At 46.2% G+C, this 26,108-nt stretch overlaps 1 protein-coding gene across 1 annotated transcript in view; it reads right to left on the bottom strand.

Annotated features, from left to right (window-relative positions):
- Positions 1-26,108, bottom strand: part of LOC112227480 (disco-interacting protein 2 homolog C) — a 38,842-nt gene that overhangs the window by 4,683 nt on the left and 8,051 nt on the right. Inside the window, 22 exon segments of the mRNA XM_042308790.1 lie at positions 2,818-2,986; positions 3,122-3,252; positions 3,602-3,711; positions 5,773-5,884; positions 6,708-6,829; positions 6,997-7,120; positions 8,140-8,220; positions 8,347-8,447; positions 13,223-13,424; positions 14,663-14,777; positions 15,835-16,043; positions 16,339-16,475; positions 16,560-16,699; positions 16,929-17,043; positions 17,343-17,462; positions 17,619-17,712; positions 17,807-17,871; positions 18,072-18,174; positions 25,301-25,410; positions 25,504-25,627; positions 25,807-25,917; positions 26,046-26,108. The exon segment at positions 26,046-26,108 is cut by the window's right edge and continues 29 nt beyond it. Of these exon segments, the coding sequence (XP_042164724.1) occupies positions 2,818-2,986; positions 3,122-3,252; positions 3,602-3,711; positions 5,773-5,884; positions 6,708-6,829; positions 6,997-7,120; positions 8,140-8,220; positions 8,347-8,447; positions 13,223-13,424; positions 14,663-14,777; positions 15,835-16,043; positions 16,339-16,475; positions 16,560-16,699; positions 16,929-17,043; positions 17,343-17,462; positions 17,619-17,712; positions 17,807-17,871; positions 18,072-18,174; positions 25,301-25,410; positions 25,504-25,627; positions 25,807-25,917; positions 26,046-26,108 (2,658 nt within the window).

Here is a 26,108-nt window from a genome sequence, read left to right as displayed (position 1 = left end):
GGGGAAAAGAGGAGAGGGAAAGAGGAGAAGGAAAGAGGAGAGGGAAAGAGGAGAGGGAAAGAGGAGAGGGAAAGAGGAGAGAGGGTATTACATATAAGTACACAACATTTCAATCATTACCTCCCTCTCATCCGCCCTCTCATCTATCATCCTACCTCCTCCCTCTCATCATACTCATCCTCCCGCTCATTCTCCCTCTCACCCCACCTGCTGATGACTATATAAAGCTGCGGTTTGTTCCTTGATCTGTTCCTTGTGTGTGTCTCAGTCAGCTTCCAGTTTCCATGGCGATTTCCATGGCGAAAGTTAATCTCTTAAAATAAACTCTGTCTGTCCATCAGCAATCAATTACACAACACCTCAGGCCACAAACACACCGTTTACTGAGTCAATTCAAAGACATTACATTGTGTGTGTTTGTGGATGTGTGTAAGAGTTCTCATTCTCAGCCCAAACCCGATGGGGCCCGGCCGGGCCTCAAATTATTTGAATTGATTCATGCCGGGCGGGTTTCAAGCTTGTCGTGTTACGAAATTAAAACGGTCTATCTGCACACCTATTACTACTGCTCTCTGTCTCAGTAGCAAACACAAGCAGTGCCAAGACTGCAATATTGGCTGGGCCAGAGAAATTAGTGGCCATGATTAAACTTATTTTACTGATCATTGAAATGTTTCAAATTGCAATACGAATAGACTAGAGTGCATCCTGGAGAATGATGATCCACAAGACCCGACAGCCAGCACATCTCAGAATGGCATCTGTTAAAGCAGATACATACAGATGAAATGCACCCAATATGACTGCTCTGCTAATATGCATTTGCTGGACCTTTGAAAGTAGACCTATAACTAATCCAAATGTAATTTCGGAATAAAACGTGCATTGCATTGATTGGGTCATGCACCGATCATTGACCACACACGGCTATTGCTTTAATAACGGTTGAATAGGAATTTGGGAGTTTCAGTATAAGCAACCATTTCATACATGCCTTCAATTGCATTTATTCCAATGTTGTCATCATTTAGTTGATGATAACTAAGGTGAGTTTTCCTCTCTCTGTTTCCTCACTTCGCATTGTTCTCAACACCAGTTTATATTAATATACTGTTTTCTAGAAATCAGGCTTTTTTTCCAAGTTCAGTCTCATTGCATTTCTGTGATGTCAGACTGGTCCTGGACTCGGGCTTTAATGGGGCTTGGGTAAGACTGAGAACTCTAGCGTGTGTTTGATGAGAACTCTAGCGTGTGTACGATGGGAACTCTAGCGTGTGTTTGATGAGAACTCTAGCGTGTGTGCAATGGGAACTCTAGCGTGTGTGTGGTGAGAACTCTAGCACATGTACGATGGGAACTCTAGCGCGTGTGTGATGAGAACTCTAGCGTGTGAGCAATGGGAACTCTAGCATGTGTGCAATGGGAACTCTAGCATGTGTGTGATGAGGACTCTAGCATGTGTTTGATGAGAACACTAGCGTGTGTGCAGTGAGAACTCTAGCGTGTGTTTGATGAGAACACTAGCGTGTGTTTGATGAGAACTCTAGAGTGTGTTTGATGAGAACTCTAGCGTGTGTTTGATGAGAACACTAGCGTGTGTTTGATGAGAACACTAGCGTGTGTTTGATGAGAACTCGTGTGTGTGGTGAGAACTCTAGCGTGTGTTTGATGAGAACTGATGAGAACTCTAGCATGTGTTTGATGAGAACACTGCGTGTGTTTGATGAGAACTCTAGAGTGTGTGTGGTGAGAACTCTAGCGTGTGTGTGGTGAGAACTCTAGCGTGTGTGTGGTGAGAACTCTAGTGTGTGTGTGGTGAGAACTCTAGCATGTTTGATGAGAACTCTAGCGTGTGTTTGATGAGAACTCTAGCGTGTGTTTGATGAGAACACTAGCGTGTGTTTGATGAGAACACTAGCGTGTGTGTGGTGAGAACTCTAGCGTGTGTTTGATGAGAACTCTAGCGTGTGTTTGATGAGAACTCTAGCATGTGTTTGATGAGAACACTAGCGTGTGTTTGATGAGAACTCTAGAGTGTGTGTGGTGAGAACTCTAGCGTGTGTGTGGTGAGAACTCTAGCGTGTGTGTGGTGAGAACTCTAGCATGTGTGTGGTGAGAACTCTAGCGTGTGTTTGATGAGAACTCTAGCGTGTGTTTGATGAGAACTCTAGCGTGTGTTTGATGAGAACACTAGCGTGTGTTTGATGAGAACACTAGCGTGTGTGTGGTGAGAACTCTAGCGTGTGTTTGATGAGAACTCTAGCGTGTGTTTGATGAGAACTCTAGCATGTGTTTGATGAGAACACTAGCGTGTGTTTGATGAGAACTCTAGAGTGTGTGTGGTGAGAACTCTAGCGTGTGTGTGGTGAGAACTCTAGCGTGTGTGTGGTGAGAACTCTAGCATGTGTGTGGTGAGAACTCTAGCGTGTGTTTGATGAGAACTCTAGCGTGTGTTTGATGAGAACTCTAGAGTGTGTGTGGTGAGAACGTGTGTTTGATGAGAACACTAGCGTGTGTTGATGAGAACACTAGCGTGTGTTTGATGAGAACTCTAGCATGTGTTTGATGAGAACACTAGCGTGTGTTTGATGAGAACACTAGCGTGTGTTTGATGAGAACACTAGCGTGTGTTTGATGAGAACACTAGCGTGTGTTTGATGAGAACACTAGCGTGTGTGTGGTGAGAACTCTAGCGTGTGTTTGATGAGAACTCTAGCATGTGTTTGATGAGAACACTCGCGTGTGTTTGATGAGAACTCTAGCGTGTGTGGTGAGAACTCTAGCGTGTGTTTGATGAGAACTCTAGCGTGTGTGTACCTTCAGTGCCTCTGTCTGCAGGCCCAGTCCTTTGGTGCAGAGCTCCATGACGCTGTAGGAACAGAAGGTGTCTCTGACTCGGAGCTGGCTGACAGCAAGCAGCCACAGGGCTGGGTTAGACTCCAACTCTACTGGAGGGATCAGGATCGACTGATGGCCACTGTACACACTGAAGAGAGAGTTAAAGGTTAGAAAGGGAAGTCAGTTGTTGGATATTGAAACTGTTGTAGAATTGGTGTGTGTGTGTGTATGTGTTCGTGCATGCGTGCCTCTGTGCATGTGTTACGGTTGTGTGTGTGTGTACCTGCAGAGACACCAGAGGACGAAGCCCAGGCCACAGTAGGGGTCGAGACAGATTGCTACCTCTCTGGAGGGATACAGTTCACACTGCAGCTTCACTGACCGACAGAACGCTCCCACTGCATTATGGGATATCTACACACACACACACACACACACACACACACACACACACACACACACACACACACACACACACAACCAGAAAAAAAGGGGATAAAAGTCAGGGATGGAGGTCAGAGGTTAGGGCTTAATGTTACCTGTACTCCAGCCAGCATGCCAGTAGTGGACAAACTGAAGTCCAGTGTGTCCACTACTGAAGTCCAGGTAGGATTAAATGTCAGAACAGGGGTTAGGGGTCAGAGGTTAGGGCTTAATGTTACCTGTACTCCAGCCAGCATGCCAGTAGTGGACACACTGAAGTCCAGGTAGGGTTAAAGGTCAGAACACGGGTTAGGGGTCAGAGGTTAGGGCTTAATGTTACCTGTACTCCAGCCAGCATGCCAGTAGTGGACACACTGAAGTCCAGGTAGGCCAGGGCATCAGGGTTACAGGGCTTATACAGCGCTGGAGACTTCTTCTTTGGCAGGTCATCTGATAACACAATAATATTCAGTTAGAGACAGACTCTCTAGAGACAGCAGGAGCAGTAGAGATACTTGGAATGATCGGCTATGAAGATCCAATTGACATTTACTCCTGAGGTGCTGACCTGGTGCACCCTCTACAACCACTGTAATTATTATTATTTGACCCTGCTGGTCATCTATGAACTTTTGAACATCTTGGCCATGTTCCGTTATAATCTCCACCTGGTACAGTCAGAAGAGGACTGGCCACCCCTTTCGCCTGGTTCCTCTCTACGTTTCATCCTTGGTTCCGGCCTTTCTAGGGAGTTTTTCCTAGCCACCGTGCTTCTACACCTGCAGTGCTTGCTGTTTGGGGTTTTAGACTGGATTTCTGTACAGCACTGAGATATCAGCTGATATAAGAAGGGCTTTATAAATACATTTGATTGATTGATTGATTGAGTTATACACCAGTACAGACATCCAGACAACAGCCTGGCAGATACAGTACAAACATCCAGCTAACATTCTGACAGATACAGTACAAACATCCAGCTAACATTCTGATAGATACAGTACAAACATCCAGCTAACATTCTGATAGATACAGTACAAACATCCAGCTAACATTCTGATAGATACAGTACAGACATCCAGCTAACATTCTGATAGATACAGTACAGACATCCAGCTAACATTCTGATAGATACAGTACAAACATCCAGCTAACATTCTGATAAATAGAGTTTAAACATCCATCTAACATTCTGATAGATACAGTACAAACATCCAGCTAACATTCTGAACATAAAGCATCCATCTAACATTCTGATAGATACAGTACAAACATCCAGCTAACATTCTGATAGATACAGTACAAACATCCAGCTAACATTCTGATAGATACAGTACAAACATCCAGCTAACATTCTGACAGATACAGTACAAACATCCAGCTAACATTCTGACAGATACAGTACAAACATCCAGCTAACATTCTGGCAGATACAGTACAAACATCCAGCTAACATTCTGATAGATACAGTACAAACATCCAGCTAACATTCTGATAGATACAGTACAAACATCCAGCTAACATTCTGATAGATACAGTACAAACATCCAGCTAACATTCTGATAGATACAGTACAAACATCCAGCTAACATTCTGACAGATACAGTACAAACATCCAGCTAACATTCTGACAGATACAGTACAGACATCCAGCTAACATTCTGACAGATACAGTACAGACATCCAGCTAACATTCTGACAGATACAGTACAAACATCCAGCTAACATTCTGATAGATACAGTACAGACATCCAGCTAACATTCTGATAGATACAGGACAAACATCCAGCTAACATTCTGATAGATACAGTACAAACATCCAGCTAACATTCTGACAGATACAGAACAAACATCCAGCTAACATTCTGACAGATACAGGACAAACATCCAGCTAACATTCTGATAGATACAGTACAAACATCCAGCTAACATTCTGACAGATACAGTACAAACATCCAGCTAACATTCTGATAGATACAGTACAAACATCCAGCTAACATTCTGATAGATACAGTTTAAACATCCATCTAACATTCTGATAGATACAGTACAAGCATCCAGCTAACATGCTGATAGATACAGAACAAACATCCAGCTAACATTCTGATAGATACAGTTTAAACATCCATCTAACATTCTGATAGATACAGTACAAACATCCAGCTAACATTCTGATAGATACAGTTTAAAACATCCATCTAACATTCTGACAGATACAGTACAAACATCCAGCTAACATTCTGATAGATACAGTACAAACATCCAGCTAACATTCTGATAGATACAGTTTAAACATCCATCTAACATTCTGATAGATACAGTACAAGCATCCAGCTAACATGCTGATAGATACAGAACAAACATCCAGCTAACATTCTGACAGATACAGGACAAACATCCAGCTAACATTCTGATAGATACAGTACAAGCATCCAGCTAACATTCTGATAGATACAGAACAAACATCCAGCTAACATTCTGACAGATACAGTACATGTGGTCAGGGCTGACCTGTGTCCAGGACGGGAGGCCAGTTCCTGATGTCAACTGTAGCGACCGCCTCCTTGGACCGCAACAGCTTACAGATGACCGCTGTGGTCATCACACAGGCTGAACGACTGACCTGGAGGGAGAGAGAGATAGATGAAGGGAGAGAGAAAATAGATGAAGAGAGAGAGAGAGATACGTAGATGAAGGGAGAGAAAGAGGTGATGAAGAGAACAGATGAAGATACAGTACATGGATGAAGAGAGGGCTGATGAAGAGAGAGATAGATAGATGAGAGCCAAATAGATAGATGAAGAGAGAAATAGATAGATGAAGAGAGAGATAGATAGATGAAGAGAGAGAGGTAGATGAAGAGAGAGAGGTAGATGATGACCGAGAGGTCATAGATAGATGAAGAGAGAAATAGATAGATGAAGAGAGATAGATGAAGAGAGAGATAGATAGATGAAGAGAGAGAGGTAGATGAAGGAAGATAGATGAGATAGATGGAGAGAGAGAGAGAGAGAGAGAAGATGAAGGGAGAGAGGGATAGATGAAGAGACAGAGAGAGAGAGATAGATGAGAGAGAGATAGATGAAGAGAGAGAGATGGATGAAGGAAGAGAGAGAGATGACAAGAGAGATAGATAGATGAAGAGAGAAATAGATAGATGAAGAGAGAGAGGTAGATGAAGAGAGAGATAGATAGATGAGATAGATGGAGAGAGAGAGAGAGAGAGGGAGAGGGAGATGAAGGGAGAGAGGGAGATAGATGAAGAGACAGAGAGATAGAGATAGATGAAGAGAGAGAGGGAGATGAAGGGAGAGAGGGAGATAGATGGAGAGAGATAGATGAAGAGAGTGAGAGATGCTACTACATTCTCTTATTCTTCTACCTCCTCTCTACCGGCTGCCTGGGCAGTATTGACCTCTAGTTTACCACAGTCGTTGACCTCTCACCTCTACGATCATCTTGACCGTGGGCAGTGTGGTTGAGATGTTCTGTGGGTGGGGCGGTCGGACCGTGATAGGAACACAGCCAGCATACAGACAACCGTAGAACGCTGCAATTAGGTCTATACCTGAAACACACATAGGAGAGAGAAGTGAAAAGTGTATTTGGGTGTACACATATGCTGTGTGTGTGTGTGTGTGTGTGTGTGTGTGTGTGTGTGTGTGTGTGTGTGTGTGTGTGTGTGTGTGTGTGTGTGTGTGTGCACGCGTGCGTGCGTGCGTGCGTGCGTGTTACCTGGTGGGTAGACCAGTGCTATGTGGTCTCCCTCCTGTAGTCCTCCTCTCTCCAGCAGCAGAGCAGCAACTCTCTCTGCCCTCTTATGGAGCTGAAGACACGTCAGAGAACTAGACACCGCTCCCTAGAGAAAGATGGAGTGATAGAGCGCAATCAGATTCCAATCAGAGTCCGTAACAATCAGAGTCCATAACAATCAGTCCAATCAGAGTCCATAATAGTCTGAAACAATCAGAGTCCATAACAATCAGTCCAATCAGAGTCCTTAACAATCTGAGTCTGTAACAATCAGAGTCCAATCAGAGTCCGTAAAAATCAGAATCCGTAACAATCTGAGTCTGTAACAATCAGAGTCCGTAACAATCAGAGTCTAACAATCAGAGTCCATAACAATCAGTCCAATCAGAGTCTGTAAACAATCAGAGTCCGTAACATAACAATCAGTCCAATCAGAGTCTGTAAACAATCAGAGTCCGTAACAATCAGAGTCCTTAACAATCAGATTCCAATCAGAGTCCGTAACAATCTGAGTCTGTAACAATCAGAGTCCAATCAGAGTCCGTAACAATCAGAGTCCGTAACAATCTGAGTCTGTAACAATCAGAGTCCAATCAGAGTCCTTAACAATCAGATTCCAATCAGAGTCTGTAACAATCTGAGTCTGTAACAATCAGAGTCAAATCAGAGTCTGTAACAATCAGAGTCCGTAACAATCTGAGTCCAATCAGAGTTCGTAAACATTCAGAGTCCTTCACAATCAGAGTCCAATCAGAGTCCTTCACAATCAGATTCCAATCAGAATCCTTAACAATCAGAGTCCAAGACAATCAGAGTCCTTAAAAAATCCATGGCATAAGTGTGTGTGTGTGTGTGTGTCAATGGAGGCTGGTGGGAGGAGCTATAGGAGGACAGGCTCATTGTAAAGGCTGGAATGGAATTCATGGAACGGTATCAAACACATCAAACATGTGGAAACCACATATTTGACTCTGTTCCTTTTACTCCATTTCAGCCATTAAAATGAGCCTGTCATCCTATAGCTCCTCCCACCAGCCTCCACTGCTGTGTGTATGTGCGTGCGCGCGTTTGTGTGTGTGTGTGTGTGTGTGTGTGCGTGCGTGCGTGCGTGTGTGCGTGTGTTACCCGGGAGCTAAGCAGTGTGTAGAGGATGTGTTCAGGCGTAGTCTGAGATCTCCACTGCAGAACCTCTGACAGGAACAGGAACTACAGAACACACAACATGATATGCCATCACAGACTGTGTAATAACTATAATCCATCACAGTTTAAAACACATTATAAAATCCAGTGTGTATGTCAGGGGGAAGAAATACACAAACGATGTGTTACCTGGTCATTGTCATCAGTTTGTCCCAGGTCTCTGCCACTGGCCATAGCGATCCTCTTCCCAGACACCAGGTTCCCCACCATCACAGAGGCAGGGCCAATCTCTACAACACACACACACACGAGGTCAGGACACATCCAAAACATGATTTGAATGACCAGATACAACAAGCAGCTTGAGAGCTATAAGAGCTAACAATGTTCTTCAGGTTTCCGGCAAAGTTGCTCCTCATCGTTCACTAAATTCTAAATTCATTTTCATTCCAAATGGTGTAGCAGTCAGGCGTCTTTTGTCTTTGTCTTGTCGTGTCCTGTGTATATATCTTTTTTCTTCACATATTTTTAAAAATATTTTTCTTAACCCCAACCTCAACATACTCTCCTGCAACCCACTTCACCCAATGTGGTATTTATCTGCTGTTATCTTTACTCTAGAACCGGAACCCCCAACAGAAGCTAGCCAGCTAACTAGCTACTAGCTAGTAGTCAGCTAGCCACTGCTAGCAGTCATCAGTTAACCTTTAGCCCGGACAACTCCTGCCAGTCTGCACAACGCGATTCAACCCAGAGCTTATCGGACATATTTTTCTCCATATCCCTGGATACCTACCGCAAGCTCTGAACCTCTTCACCTGGATCATCGCAGCTAGATAGCTGCTATCCGATTGGGTTCTCCTGGATAACGTCTCTGTCCCGAAGCAAGCACCAATTAGCTTGGAGCTAGCCTATGCTAGGCCCATCTCCCGGCTAGCCGAAGAGGTCCATCAGCCACTCCTTGGGCTACAATATCTATTTTGCCAATTGGCCTGGACCCCTTTTATTGCCGATACGGAGCCCCGCCGATCCATCACGACTGGACTACCGACATAATCCGCTGAGGGTTTTCTTCAACAGGCTCCTCTGTCCTGATGTCCCCGGAATGCCAATCTGCTAGCCTGCTTGCCACGGCCCGCTAGGTGCCTAGAGCATACTGGACTGTTCGCTTAAGAGGTCCATCAGCCAATTTTTTGGGCTACAATACCTGTTTTTCCAATTGGCCTGGACCCTTTAACTACACGGACCCCTGCTGATCCATCACGACTGGTCTGCTGACGTAACCGCACAAAGGGGCTACAACAGACTTCTCCTGTTGTGATGTCCCTCTAAGGCCCTTCTACTATCCCCGGCACGCTAGCAGTCTGAATCGCCGTGTCTCCAGCCCACCCAGCTACTCACTGGACCCAATGATCACTCTTTTACGCATGACTCTCCCTAATGTCAATATGCCTTGTCCATTGCTGTTCTGGTTAGTGATTATTGTCTTATTTCACTGTAGAGCCTCCAGCCCTGCTAAATATGCCTTAGCTAACCCTCTTGTCCCTCCTCCCACACATGCAGTGACCTCACCTGGTTTAATTAATGTCTCTAGAGACAATACCTCTCTCATCGTCACTCAATGCCTAGGTTCACCTCCACTGTACTCACATCCTGCCATAACTTTGTCTGTATATTATGCATTGAATCTATTCTACCGCGCCCAGAAACCTGCTCCTTTTACTCTCTGTTCTGAACACACGAGACAACCAGTTCTTATAGCCTTTAGCCGTACCCTTATCCTACTCCTCCTCTGCTCCTCTGGTGATGTAGAGGTTAATCCAGGCCCTGCAGTGCCTAGCTCCACTACCATGCCCCAGGCACTCTCATTTGTTGACTTCTCTAACCGTAAAAGCCTTGGTTTCATGCATGTTAACATTAGAAGCCTCCTCCCTAAGTTTGTTTTATTCACTGCTTTAGCACACTCTGCCAACCCGGATGTCCAAGTCGTGTCTAAATCCTGGCTTAGGAAGACCACCAAAAACCCTGAATTTCCATCCCTAACTATAACATTTTAGGACAAGATAGAACTGCGAAAGGGTGTGAAGTTGCAATCTACTGCAGAGATAGCCTGCAGAGTTCTGTCTTACTGTCCAGGTCTGTGCCCAAACAATTTGAGTTTATACTTTTAAAAATCCACCTTTCCAGAAACAAGTCTCTCACCGTTGCCACTTGCTATAGACCACCTTCTGCCCCAGCTGTGCCCTGGACACCATATGTGAATTGATTGCCCCCCATCTATCTTCAGAGCTCGTGCTGTTAGGTGACTTAAACTGGGACATGCTTAAGACCCTGGCCATCCTACAATCTAAGCTTGATGCCCTCAATCTCACACAAATCATCAATGAACCTACCAGGTAAAACCCCAAATCTGTAAACACAAGCACCCTCATAGATATCCTAACCAACCCGCCCTCCAAATACACCTCTGTCCTCAACCAGGATCTCAGAGATCACTGCCTCATTGCTTGCATCCATTTTGGGTCTGCGGTCAAACAACCACCCCTCATCATTGTCAAACGCTCCCTAAAACACTTCAACGAGCAGGCCTTTCTAATCGATCTGGCCCGGGTATCCTGGAAGGATATTGACCTCAATCCATCAGTAGAAGATGCCTGTTTATTCTTTAAAGTGCTTTCCTCACCATCTTCAATAAGCATTCAAAAAATGTAGAACTAAGAACAGATATAGCCCATGGTTCACTCCAGACCTGACTGACCAGCACAAAAACATCCTGTGGTGTACTGCATTCGAATCGAGTAGCCCCCGCGATATGCAACTTTTCAGGGAAAATAAGAACCAATATACATACACAGGCAGTTAGGAAAGCCTTTTTCAAACAGAAATTTGCATCCTGCAGCACAAACTCCAAAAAGTTCTGGGACACTGTAAAGTCCATGGAGAATAAGAGCACCTCCTCCCAGCTGCCCACTGCACTTTCAATAACCATTTTTCTACAGCTGGCCATGCTTTCCACCTGGCCACCCCTACCCTGGTCAACAGCACTGCACCACCCACAGCAACTTGCAAAAGCCTCCCCCATTTCACCTTCACCCAAATCCAGATAGCTGATGTTCTAAGAGTTGCAAAATCTGGACCCCTACAAATCAGCTGGGCTAGACAATCTGGACGCTCTCTTTCTAAAATTATCAGCCAAAATTGTTGCAACCCCTATTACTCGCCTGTTCAACCTCACTGTCGTATCATCTGAGATCCCCAAAGATTGGAAAGCTGCAGTGGTCATCCCCCTTTTCAAAGGGGGAGACACTCTAGGCCCAAACTGCTACAGACCTATATCAAAATTTTTAAAAAGCCAAACAAACAGATCACCGACCATTTCGAATCTCACCGTACCTTCTCCGCTATGTAATCTGGTTTCAGAGCTGGTCATGGGTATACCTCAGCCATGCTCAAGGTCCTAAACGATATCATAACCTCCATCGATAAGAGACAATACTGTGCAGCTGTATTCATCGACCTGTCCAAGGCTTTCGACTCTGTCAATCACCACATTTTTATCGGCAGACTCAACAGCCTTTTTTTCTCAAATGACTGCCTCGCCTGGTTCACCAACTACTTCTCAGGCAGAGTTCAGTGTGTCAAATCGGAGGGCCTGTTGTCTAGACCTCTGGCAGTCTCTATGGGGCTGCCACAGGGTTCAATTCTCATGCCGACTCTTATCTCTGTATACAATGTATATGATGTCGCTCTTGCTGCTGGTGATTCTTTGAACCACTTCTACGCAGACCATACCATTCTGTATACCTCTGGCCCTTCTTTGGACACTGTGTTAACTAACCTCCAGACGAGCTTCAATGCCATACAACTCTCCTTCCGTGGCCTCCAACTGCTCTTAAATGCAAGTCAAACTAAATGCATGCTCTTCAACCGATCGCTACCAGCACCTGCCCGCCTGTCCAGCGCTTCTGACTTAGAATATGTGGACATCTACAAATACCTAGGTGTCTGGTTAGACTAAACTCTCCTTCCAGACTCACAATAAGCATCTCCAATCCAAAATTAAATCTGGAATCGGCTTCCAATTTCGCAACAAAGCATCCTTCACTCATGCTGCCAAACATACCCTCGTAAAACTGACTATCCTACCGATCCTTGACTTCGGCAATGTCATTTACAAAATAGCCTCCATCACTCTACTCAGCAAATTGGATGCAGTCTATCACAGTGCCATCCGTTTTGTCACCAAAGCCCCATATACTACCCACCACTGCGACCTGTATGCTCTCGTCGGCTGGCCCTCACTTCATATTCATCACCAAACCCACTGGCTCCAGGTCATCTATAAGTCTTTGCCAGGTAAAGCCCCGCCTTATCTCAGCTCACTGGTCACCATAGCAGCACCCACCTGTAGCACGTGCTCCAGCAGGTATATTTCACTGGTCACCCCCAAAGCCAATTCTTCCTTTGGCCGCCTTTCCTTCCAGTTCTCTGCTGCCAATGACTGGAACGAATTGCAAAAATCACTGAAGCTAGAGTCCCATATCTCCCTCACTAACTTTAAGCATCAACTGTCAGAGCAGCTCACAGATCACTGCACCTGTACATAGCCCATATGTTAATACCCCATTCAGCTACCTCATCCCCATACTGTTATTCATTTGAATTGTTTTGCTCCTTTGCACCCCAGTATTTCTACTTGCACATTCAACTTCTGCACACCTATCACTCCAGTCTCTATCACTCCAGTGTTTATTGCTAAATTGTAATTATTTCACCACTATGGCCTATTTATTGCCTTACCTCCCTTATCTTAACTCATTTGCACACACTGTATATAGACTCTTTTTTTCTATTGTGTTATGGACTGTATGTTTTGTTTATTCCATGTGTAACTCTGTGTTGTTGTTTGTGTCGCACTGCTTTGCTTTATCTTGGCCAGGTCGCAGTTGTAAATAAGAACTTGTTCTCAACTAGCCTACCTGGTTAAATAAAGGTGAAATAAATAAATAAAATCAGCTCTGCTAAACACGCGCACACTCTCTGTCTCTCTCTCTCTCTCTCTCACCTGGTTGTTTCTGTCGTGGTTTGGGCAGGTTGGTAACACAGGTGTGAGGACACATGAGGACGTTACAGGGGTGCAGCCCCCCCTCCAGGTACAGCTGTTTGGTCTCAGACAGGTGTAGACCCCCAAGGGGGGTTTTAGGGAGGGTGTTGGCTGGAACTAACCCCAGGCAGAACACACCCACACCATGGATACTGTCTATCGCCTATCAATTAAACACACAAGCACACACATAGACACACACACACACACACACACACACACACACACACACACACACACACACACACACACACACACACACACACACACACACACACACACACACACACACAGTGGAGGAGACAAGAGATCATGAAAAACCTCTAACAATTTCCCAGGTGCAAGGTAGAAAAAAGTAGTTTGAATTGACTCTAAATAAAATACACTGTTTCGCTTATTCACACATTTTGTCTGGTCTGGTTGCATTATGGTTGTGCTGAGGTGGAGTTACCTGTATTATGGTCGTACTGTAGGGTGATGTTGTGGTGGTGTTACCTGTATTATGGTCGTACTGTAGGGTGGTGTTGTTATCTGTATTCTGGTCGTACTGTAGGGTGATGTTGTGGTGTTGTTACCTGTATTATGGTCGTACTGTAGGGTGGTGTTGTGGTGTTGTTACCTGTATTCTGGTTGTACTGTAGGGTGATGTTGTGGTGTTGTTACCTGTATTCTGGTCGTACTGTAGGGTGATGTTGTGGTGTTGTTACCTGTATTCTGGTCGTACTGTAGGGTGATGTTGTTACCTGCATTATGGTCGTACTATAGGGTGATGTTGTGGTGGTGTTACCTGTATTATGGTCGTACTGTAGGGTGATGTTGTTACCTGTATTCTGGTCGTACTGTAGGGTGATTTTGTGGTGTTGTTACCTGTATTCTGGTCGTACTGTAGGGTGATGTTGTGGTGTTGTTACCTGTATTCTGGTCGTACTGTAGGGTGATGTTGTGGTGTTGTTACCTGTATTATGGTCGTACTGTAAGGTGATGTTGTGGTGGTGTTACCTGTATTATGGTCATGCTGTAGGGTGATGTTGTTACCTGCATTATGGTCGTACTGTAGGGTGATGTTGTGGTGGTGTTACCTGTTTTCTGGTCGTACTGTAGGGTGATGTTGTGGTGGTGTTACCTGTATTATGGTCATGCTGTATGATGTTGTTACCTGCATTATGGTCTGTAGGGATGTTGTGGTGGTGTTATGTTTATGGTTACTGTAGGGTGATGTTGTTACCTGTATTCTGGTTGTACTGTAGGGTGATGTTGTGGTGTTGTTACCTGTATTATGGTCGTACTGTAGGGTGATGTTGTGGTGGTGTTACCTGTATTCTGGTCGTACTGTAGGGTGATGTTGTGGTGTTGTTACCTGTATTATGGTCGTACTGTAGGGTGATGTTGTGGTGGTGTTACCTGAAGAACGCGGCTCATCCACTGGAAGCTGTCCTCCTCAGTAGAGTCTGGTCTCTGCTCTGCTACCACCACGATACGCTCATCATGCAGCACGGTCACACTGAACACTGCTATCCTGGAGGGAGGGAGGGAGGGAGGGAGGGAGGGTGGGAGGCAGGGAGGGAGGGTGGGAGGCAGGGTGGGAGGGAGGGAGGGTGGGAGGCAGGGAGGGAGGGTGGGAGGCAGGGAGGGAGGGTGGGAGGCAGGGAGGGAGGGTGGGAGGCAGGGAGGGAGGGAGGGAGGGAGGGAGGGTGGGAGGCAGGGAGGGAGGGAGGGAGGCAGGGGGAGGGAGGGAGGGAGGGAGGGAGGGAGGGAGGGAGGGAGGGGGTGGGAGGGAGGGTGGGAGGCAGGGAGGGAGGGAGGGAGGGAGGCAGGCAGGCAGGCAGGCAGGGAGGGAGGGAGGGAGGGAGGGAGGGAGGGTGGGAGGGGAGGGAGGGAGGGAGGGAGGGAGGGAGGGAGGGAGGGAGGGAGGGTGGGAGGGAGGGAGGGTGGGAGGGGGAGGGAGGGAGGGAGGGAGGGGGAGGGAGGGAGGCAGGGAGGGAGGGAGGGAGGGAGGCAGGCAGGCAGGCAGGCAGGCAGGCAGGGAGGGAGGGAGGGAGGGAGGGAGGGAGGGAGGGAGGGAGGGAGGGAGGGAGGGGGAGGAGGGAGGGAGGGGAGGGAGGGTGGGAGGGAGGGAGGGAGGGAGGGTGGGAGGGAGGGAGGGAGGGGGAGGGAGGGAGGGAGGGAGGGTGGGAGGGAGGGAGGGGGAGGGTGGGAGGCAGGCAGGGAGGGAGGGAGGGAGGGAGGCAGGCAGGCAGGCAGGCAGGGAGGGAGGGAGGGAGGGAGGGAGGGAGGGAGGGAGGGAGGGAGGGAGGGAGGGAGGGAGGGGGAGGGAGGGAGGGAGGGAGGGGCAGGCAGGGAGGGAGGGAGGGAGGGAGGGAGGGAGGGAGGGAGGGAGGGAGGGAGGGAGGGAGGGAGGGTTAGATGGTTAGGGTAGTATCAGTATGTTCTCTAACTGACATCTTTTACATGGAGAGTACAGTGAGTACAGACGGAGAATAGTATTCCCTATGTAGTTGACAACTTTTGACCAGAACATGTGGCTCTGTCATTTACAGTGTCTTTGTCCAAAACAATACTGCACGGTTGCATACCTCCCTCTGTAGATGAATTTCATTGGCTCCACGGCCAGTGCGGTGGCTATGATGTCATCAGCATTATGTCTGCGTCCGCTGACCACAATGAGGCCGTCCATCTTGCCGGAGATAAACACCAGACCACCTGGACCCACAAAGCCCAGCAGCCCCGTACGGACAAACGCATACTCACTGACCAGACCTCCACCGGATGCTACTGGAAACACCTACACACACACACACACGCACGCACGCACACACACTACACACACACACACACACACACACACACACACACACACACACACACACACACACACACACACACACACACACACACACACACACACACACACACACACACACACACACACACACACACACACACACACACACACACACCCACATTATACACACATATTATGTCATGAACATACACCCACACCAATGTTGTACATGCTATACACACAGTACAAATGGGCATTATATGTAAGTTACACACACAAACCCTACTGTCCTCACCTCAAAGGTGTTCTTGGTCATGCCTGTCAGTCCGTAGTACGATGTTCCCGTGGCAACGGAACACACACACAGCTCCCCGATCTCATCTGTCTTACACAGGAGAGGCACACCGTCTGGCTTCACCACACACACCAGGGCTGGAGACAGAACACACACACTGCACAACTGGAGCTGAAGAAGAGGGCAGGCCTAACCACACACCCACACACACACACCCCTACCTCCAGGCATGACAGTGCCCACATCCTGCACAGTGAGGACTGACAGGCGTTCCTCCGTGTCGACGCGGACCACACTGTAACTCAGACCCTGCATGGAGAGAACCCCTCGGCCTGGTGGCTGGCTACTGTCCTCCACTGGCCTGGATCAGAGAGAGAGACCGATATAAAGGACTGATCTCACTGATGATGATGATGATGATGATGATGGTAGTGTCCCTTCAGCCACTTAACTTTAACAGAATCATTTTTCAAACCAACAAAATATTAAGCCTGTTACTCTAGGATCGACCAAGAATGAATGCTGCTGCTGATGATGGTGTGCGTGTGTGTTTGTGTGCTTAGTCAGGGGATAGTGTAGACGGAGCCTACCTTCTGATGGCAACAGTCAGTGCCTCGGGGGAGCTGGCACAGGGACAGATGACCTCTGACCTTAAGCCTTTACTCTGGAACACGTTGAGGAACGCGTCACAGGACGAGATAGACCCTGGAGAAGGAAAGGACAGAAGGAAAGAGAGGACTAAGAGAAAAATAGAGAGGACTAAGAGAAAAATAGAGAGGACTAAGAGAAAAATAGAGAGGACTAAAAGAAAAATAGAGGACTAAGAAAAATAGAGAGGACTAAGAGAAAAATAGAGAGGACTAAGAGAAAAATAGATAGGACTAAAAGAAAAATAGAGAGGACTAAGAGAAAAATAGAGAGGACTAAGAGAAAAATAGAGAGGACTAAGAAAAATAGAGAGGACTAAGAGAAAAATATCTCGATAGATAGGAAGTGAGAGTTACAAGGGTTAGATCCGTCGGCAACCAGCAGCATCCGGAGGGAACTCAGGCTGATGTCCTTCTGCTCTCTGTGGGCCACCAGAGCCCAGTGCATGTCCCTGGACTTTACACACGCTACTTTGGCTGGAGAGAAACACACACAGTGTCGACATCAGTGTTAACGTTAAGTTAAGATCAAATACTTCCTGAATGATTGACAAATGACTTCATAACAATATCTTGTAGATTGACATATGAATTTACTATTGAGTGGTTGATTGACAGGTGGGTGTGTCTGACCTTTAAAGTGATAGACCTTTTGTATCCAGGACAACGGGTTGACCTTCATCAGAGAGTAGGGAACGCTGATCACATGCATCATATTCATCACGCTCTGGAGATAGGAGATACACATAACCTTTAACCTCTAACTCTTAACTCCTTATCATACTTTCCCTGACAACCTGACCTGTAGCAGCAGGTCTTACCGTGAGGATGCCGTGCCACAGTCCCACGTCCTTCTTAAAGTCTAGAACATTCACTATGGTCTCCGCTGCAGAGAAAGAGGGGAGACGGGTTAGGAGGTAGTGGGGGAGCAAGAGAGGGACGGAGACAAAGAGAGAGACAGACGTCAAGAGATCACTGAAGCGAAATAAAGCGTTAGAGAGATTACCTGGCAGAGTATGTTTGTGTTTGTGTGTGTGTGTGTGAGAGCGAAAGTGTTGTGTGTGTAGAGTGTGTGTCTTACAGTACCTTCTGTGTAGCCACAGGACTGTGTGAGGGCTTGGCAGTGAGTCAGCAGAGCGATCCTCATCACCGTGACTCCCAGAACACTTCCATCCTTACAGGTCTTGTACTGGGGGGAGAGAGAGAGAGAGAGAGAGAGAGAGAGAGAGAGAGAGAGAGAGAGAGAGAGACAGAGACAGAGACAGAGACAGAGACAGAGACAGAGACAGAGACAGACAGAGAGAGGCAGAGAGAGAGACAGAAAGAGAGAGACAGAGACAGAGACAGAGAGAGAGAGAGAGAGAGACAGAGAGGGAGACAGAGACAGAAAGAGAGAGTGACAGAGAGAGAGAGACAGAGAGAGACAGACAGAGACAGAGAGAGAGACAGAGGGAGACAGAGAGAGAGAGAGACAGAGAGGGAGACAGAGACAGAAAGAGAGAGAGACAGAGAGAGAGAGAGAGAGAGAGAGAGAGACAGAGACAGAAACAGTGAGAGACAGAGAGAGAGGGAGAGGGAGAGGGAGAGATAGAGAGAGGGGCGAGAGAGAACAAATACAGAAAGATAGAGAGGGAGAGAGAGAGAGAGAGAGAGAGAGAGAGAGAGAGAGAGAGACAGAGACAGAGACAGCGAGAGAGAGCAGAGCAGAGCAGAAGTCACAATCAGATGAGCTCCTGCATTTTTCAGCATTTTCTTTAAAAAAGATAGATTAGGAGTTAGATAAACTTTGATTTTTTGTCAGGAACACATACTGGATTCTACCCTCGACAACATAACCCCCACTTCAAATCAGAACTTAAAACCTACAACCTGATTTTGGACGGAATTACGGAATCACCTGGAAGGTTCACAACTACCAAGATTTATTTCTCTATACAGCAAATTCTCTGGAAAACAACAGAAACCTGAAAACACCATCCAACCTGGAACTGAGTGAGTAATGCTTAGTCTGAAACTATATATTATTTTTTCCAAAAGCCAAGAAGAAATATACACAACATTACTTTATAAGGACTGAATTCTAACATACTGAATTCTAACATAATTCTGCCAAGCTTGATACAGCTTCAAATAGCACTGACGTGTCAAGTGAGAGGTGTCAAAGTCCATTAGCCCAACAATGGCAGGAGAGTCACACAGTCTACCCCAACCAAATGGAGAGGCCTTAGAAGCTCCCTCCCGCTGTTCAGAGGTAATTAAAATACAGTACCCTGTGCATGTAAAGAATGAAAAGGCAAGAAAAGATTACAAAATGAAGCTCCTTATGGAAAATCAAGAGACACTTTTTGCTGACTATTACAAAAATGGGAACATCAGCAACCTTATCTTCCACACAAACCATCCCCTGGCATGGCACAGTGCTATATTAGCACACTACCCCTCTGTCACGAGAGGGGGGATTAACGAGGGGTGGAAACTCAGAATACTTGACAACGAGGACTCTGAGTTAAAGTAATATAAATATCTATAAGTCCGGAACAGTAATGGTACAGAGTAACCACAAACAGTTTCAGCTGGACTTCCACCTAATCAAAGAATTAGCCCAGCAGGAGAAGCTCTCCCTTGATAAAGATACCCCCACCCCGAGAGGATCAGACCAGACCTCTTCATTATGTAACCCCACAGATGAGCAACCCCCAGCGGAGGGTCAACCTCCCAGCACAGATTACCACTCCCTCATTGAAATGAAGGACAAATTCACCCAGCTGGAGATAAGGCAGGTGGAGCTGGAACAGCAGGTGATTACACTTCAGTCAGCACAGACCCAGACAACAGTCCAGCACAACAACAGCCCCTTAACCAGACCCGGAGAGCTGGAGGTGGACAGAGACATATCTGCACTTTGGACAGTGGTGAGACAAATACAACAGGAGAAAGAGGAGCAGAACAGAGCACTAGAGGAGAGTATCAGACTGCTGGTGGAGGAGAGGTTGAGGGGGATGGAGGAGAGGGTAAGGGGGATGGAGGAGAAGTTGAGGGGGACAGCGTGTGACAGAGAACAACCCACTAGAGAGGTGGCCACCCCCACAGAGAAGCCAGCAGAACAGCCCACCTCAGCACCCAACAAAAGTCTCGACACCACAGCAGAACAGTCCACACCAGACCCTGACCATAGAGTCGACATCACAGCACAACAGACAAATGAAGAACCCCAAGCCCAGAGGCTCTCACCCCCCTGAGCACCCCCTGTCAGCCACCCTGATAGCCCTTCTGTCAACCCCCCACACCCACTGAGGACAAACACAAGACACAGATTGTACTACTTATGGACTCAAATGGGAAATATATAGAAGAAAAAAAACTTTTTCCCAAACACAGTGTGTCTAAACTCTGGTGTCCAAACACCCAGCGCGCCCTAGACCTTCTGTCTGAGGCCAAACTAGGCTCACCCAGCCACATAATAATACACACAGGCACAAATGACCTGAGAGCACAGCAGGAAAGAGTGGCCACAGCACTGAAGGGAGTGATTGAAAAGGCTTCTTCTACTTTCCCCAACGCACAAGTGGTTATCTCCACCCTGCTACCACGAAAAGACTTCCACCCCGCCACAATACAGCGGGTAAATGCAAGTATTTCCCGTGACTGTGCCTCAAAACCAAACGTTTTCCTGGCCCACCACTCCACCCTGGACTTGAACAGCCTCTATGACCAGGTCCACCTCTACAAGGCAGCAGTGCCCACCTTTGCCCGAACTCTAAAGGACATCGCTCTCAAACGTATCCCCAACACTTCACACAGGAGCAACAGATCAATAGACACCCCACCCAGACCACCCAGACCAGCGAGACACCCTCCCAGATCTGCAGGACCCCCCCTGGACCCACACCAAGAGGAATTACATCCAGACCACAGTACACCCAGACACATCCACACCCCCACCCCAACCAATCAACACCCCCCACGTCAACCATGCCCACACTCCATTTAGGCCCCCTCAGATCAGACCTATGCCACTCCTGCCCACCCCATGCACCCCACCCCCGCAAAGAGGGCCTCAACATGGAAGCCACACATACGCCCAGGTAGTGAGCGGGCAAACAGTCCCAACCCCCACTCTCACACTCGCCCAAGCCAATGGCATGTACCAGATGCTCAGCAGGCTCTGCTCACACTTACTGGCCTGAGGCCAAACCACGACCAACAACATTGGACACTCTATGGAACAAAAAGCCTTCACTATATTATCCTGGAATATCCAAGGCCTGAGGTCATCTGCCTTTGGCCTAAAGAGCAGAAACCCGGACTTCACCAAAGAAATCGGTAATACAGACATTGTCATCCTGCAAGAAACCTGGTATAGAGGAGATGGACCCACTGGTTGCCCTCTAGGTTACAGAGAGCTGGTAGTCCCATCCACCAAACTACCAGGTGTGAAACAGGGAAGGGACTCAGGGGGTATGCTAATTTGGTATAGAGCAGACCTAACTCACTCCATTAAATTAATCAAAACAGGAACATTCTACATTTGGCTAGAAATTCAAAAAGAAATTATCCTAACAGAGAAAAATGTCCTCCTGTGTGCTACCTATATCCCCCCACTAGAATCCCCATATTTTAATGAAGACAGCTTCTCCATCCTGGAGGGGGAAATCAATCATTTCCAGGCCCAGGGACATGTACTAGTCTGTGGCGACCTAAATGCCAGAACCGGACAAGAACCTGACACCCTCAGCACACAGGGGGACAAACACCTGCCTGGAGGTGACAGCATTCCCTCCCACATATGCCCCCCTAGGCACAACTATGACAACATAACCAACAAAAACGGGTCACAACTCCTGCAGCTCTGTCGCACGCTGGGTATGTACATAGTCAATGGGAGGCTTCGAGGGGACTCCTATGGTAGGTACACCTATAGCTCATCTCTTGGCAGTAGTACTGTAGACTACTTTATCACTGACCTCAACCCAGAGTCTCTCAGAGCGTTCACAGTCAGCCCACTGACACCCCTATCAGACCACAGCAAAATCACAGTCTACTTAAACAGAGCAATACTCAATCATGAGGCATCAAAGCCAAAGGAACTGAGTAACATTAAGAAATGCTATAGATGGAAGGAATGCAGTTTGGAAACCTACCAAAAAACAATTAGGCAACAACAAATTCAATCCCTTTTAGACAATTTCCTGGGTAAAACATTCCACTGTAATAGTGAAGGTGTAAACTTGGCAGTAGAAAATCTTAACAGTATATTTGACCTCTCAGCTTCCCTATCAAATCTAAAAATCTCAAATAGAAAACCGAAGAAAATTAACAATAATGACAAATGGTTTGATGAAGAATGCAAAAATCTAAGAAAGAAATTGAGAAACCTGTCCAACCAAAAACATAGAGACCCGGAAAACCTGAGTCTACGCCTTCACTATGGTGAATCACTATAACAATACAGAAATACACTACGGAAAAAGAAGGAACAGCATGTCAGAAATCAGCTCAATGCAATTGAAGAATCCATAGACTCTAACCACTTCTGGGAAAATTGGAAAACACTAAACAAACAACAACACGAAGAATAATCTATCCAAAATGGAGATGTATGGGTAAACCACTTCTCCAATCTTTTTGGCTCTATAACAAAGAATAAAGAGCAAAAACATATACATGATCAAATACAGATCTTAGAATCAACTATTAAAGACTACCAGAACCCACTGGATTCTCCAATTACATTGAAAGAGTTACAGGACAAAATAAAAACCCTCCAACCCAAAAAGGCCTGTGGTGTTGATGGTATCCTCAATGAAATGATCAAATATACAGACAACAAATTCCAATTGGCTATACTAAAACTCTTTAACATCATACTTAGCTCTGGCATCTTCCCCAATATTTGGAACCAAGGACTGATCACCCCAATCCACAAAAGTGGAGACAAATTTGACCCCAATAACTACCGTGGAATATGTGTCAACAGTAACCTTGGGAAAATCCTCTGCATTATTATTAACAGCAGACTCGTACATTTCCTCAATGAAAACAATGTACTGAGCAAATGTCAAATTGGCTTTTACCAAATTACCGTACAACAGACCATGTATTCACCCTGCACACCCTAATTGACAACCAAACAAACCAAAACAAAGGCAAAGTCTTCTCATGCTTTGTTGATTTCAAAAAGCCTTCGACTCAATCTGGCATGAGGGTCTGCTATACAAACTGATGGAAAGTGGTGTTGGGGGTAAAACATACGACATTATAAAATCCATGTACACAAACAACAAGTGTGCGGTTAAAATTGGCAAAAAACACACATTTCTTCACACAGGGTCGTGGGGTTAGACAGGGATGCAGCTTAAGCCCCACCCTCTTCAACATATATATCAACGAATTGGCGCGGGCATTAGAAGAGTCTGCAGCACCCGGCCTCCCCTGCTAGAATCCGAAGTCAAATGTCTGCTGTTTGCTGATGATCTGGTGCTTCTGTCACCAACCAAGGAGGGCCTACAGCAGCACCTAGATCTTATGCACAGATTCTGTCAGACCTGGGCCCTGACAGTAAATCTCAGTAAGACCAAAATAATGGTGTTCCAAAAAGGTCCAGTCACCAGGACCACAAATACAAATTCCATCTAGACACTGTTGCCCTAGAGCACACAAAAAACTATACATACCTTGGCCTAAACATCAGCACCACAGGTAACTTCCACAAAGCTGTGAACGATCTGAGAGACAAGGCAAGAAGGGCATTCTATGCCATCAAAAGAAACATAAATTTCAACATACCAATTAGGATTTGGCTAAAAATACTTGAATCAGTCATAGAGCCCATTGCCCTTTATGGTTGTGAGGTCTGGGGTCCGCTCACCAACCAAGACTTCACAAAATGGGACAAACACCAAATTGAGACTCTGCACGCAGAATTCTGCAAAAATATCCTCCGTGTACAACGTAGAACACCAAATAATGCATGCAGAGCAGAATTAGGCCGATACCCACTAATTATCAAAATCCAGAAAAGAGCTGTTAAATTCTACAACCACCTAAAAGGAAGCGATTCACAAACCTTCCATAACAAAGCCATCACCTACAGAGAGATGAACCTGGAGAAGAGTCCCCTAAGCAAGCTGGTCCTGGGGCTCTGTTCACAAACACAAACACACACTACAGAGCCCCAAGACAGCAGCACAATTAGACCCAACCAAATCATGAGAAAACATAAAGATAACTACTTAACACATTGGAAAGAATTAACAAAAAAACAGAGCAAACTAGAATGCTATTTGGCCCTACACAGAGAGTACACAGCGGCAGAATACCTGACCACTGTGACTGACCCAAAATTAAGGAAAGCCTTGACTATGTACAGACTCAGTGAGCATAGCCTTGCTATTGAGAAAGGCCGCCGTAGGCAGACATGGCTCTCAAGAGAAGACAGGCTATGTGCTCACTGCCCACAAAATGAGGTGGAAACTGAGCTGCACTTCCTAACCTCCTGCCCAATGTATGACCATATTAGAGAGACATATTTCCCTCAGATTACACAGAACCACAAAGAATTCGAAAACAAATCCAATTTTGAAAAACTCCCATATCTACTGGGTGAAATTCCACAGTGTGCCATCACAGCAGCAAGATTTGTGACCTGTTGCCACGAGAAAAGGGCAACCAGTGAAGAACAAACACCATTGTAAATACACCCATATTTATGCTTATTTATTTTATCTTGTGTCCTTTAACCATTTGTACATTGTTAAAACACTGTATATATGTATAATATGACATTTGTAATGTCTTTACTGTTTTGAAACTTCTGTATGTGTAATGTTTACTGTTAATTTTTGTTGTTTTTCACTTTATATATTCACTTTGTATGTTGTCTACCTCACTTGCTTTGGCAATGTTAACACATGTTTCCCATGCCAATAAAGCCCTTGAATTGAATTGAATTGAATTGAGAGAGAGACAGAGGGAGAGAGAGAGATAGAGAGAGGGGCGAGAGAGAGAGAGAGAGAGAGAGAGCGAGACAGAGACAGAGACAGAGAGACAGAGAGACAGAGAGACAGAGAGAGAGCGAGACAGAGACAGAGACAGTGAGAGACAGAGAGAGAGGGAGAGGGAGCGGGAGAGATAGATTGAGGGGCGAGAGAGAACAAATACAGAAAGATAGAGAGGGAGAGAGAGAGTGTGAAAGCAGTGGTATGGTGTAGTTTAACAAACACATACATTAAAACCCCTTAGGGTTCTGCTCAAGCAATTTAGATTGATTTACATTAGAAGCTCTCTTTGTAATGGAAATGTAATGAATGTATTACCTCTATATATGCTGTGTCGCTGTTTGCATCTTTGATGTGAGGGAACCAGTCTCTGGGAGGCTTGGAGAGATGCTTCGACTCAGTCACAAACCACAGCAGCTTAGGCCATCCTAGAGAGACAGAGAATCATTTGGCTGCACTCATACACTGTTGAGGAACTAGATAACAAGAACACATTCTCATGCACGCACACATACACTTACCCCTGAACTGTGGTATCTCTCCTGTAGCACTCTTGGGCAGGCCTTTATGGCAGGCATCACTGGTCAGCGCCACGGTAACCCCACAGCTACCCAATAGGAAGCCGATCTGCTGGCTGCCAGCATCCTATTGGACAAGACAGACATGTTCAGGTCCAACACAAACACTCCTATACATGCTTGAATGTGCTTATTGCTTATACAACACAACAAACAGTATGCGAATGAAACAAGGTGTTCCCCAGGGCTCTGTGCTTGGACTCTGACTATTCATTTTTCCCCACACCCAGATTTATGTAGACGTGCCTTGCGTGTGAGGGGCACCTCTATGGGTACAGGGACCACCTCAGCCAGCAGGCAGCCATAGAAGGCCACCATGAAGGCCACCGGGTCATTATTAGGAAACACTAGCGCCACCTGGGGGATCGGAGGAACATAGGCAGGGAGAAAATATTACAATCCTTCTTGTCCTTAATTCGGATATCCATTATTAATATCATAACTAGTAAAAGTATTGGAGGGATGGATCTTCTACATGTACTCACCCTGTCCCCCGGTCGCACCATGGGCTCCTGCTTGCTGCCCAGCTTGTGTAGGATGTTAAAGGC

The sequence above is a fragment of the Oncorhynchus tshawytscha genome, linkage group LG29 (genome assembly GCF_018296145.1).
Source record: "Oncorhynchus tshawytscha isolate Ot180627B linkage group LG29, Otsh_v2.0, whole genome shotgun sequence".
NCBI classification, from domain to species: Eukaryota; Metazoa; Chordata; class Actinopteri; order Salmoniformes; family Salmonidae; genus Oncorhynchus; species Oncorhynchus tshawytscha.
This window is presented reverse-complemented; position numbering and strand designations above follow the sequence as displayed.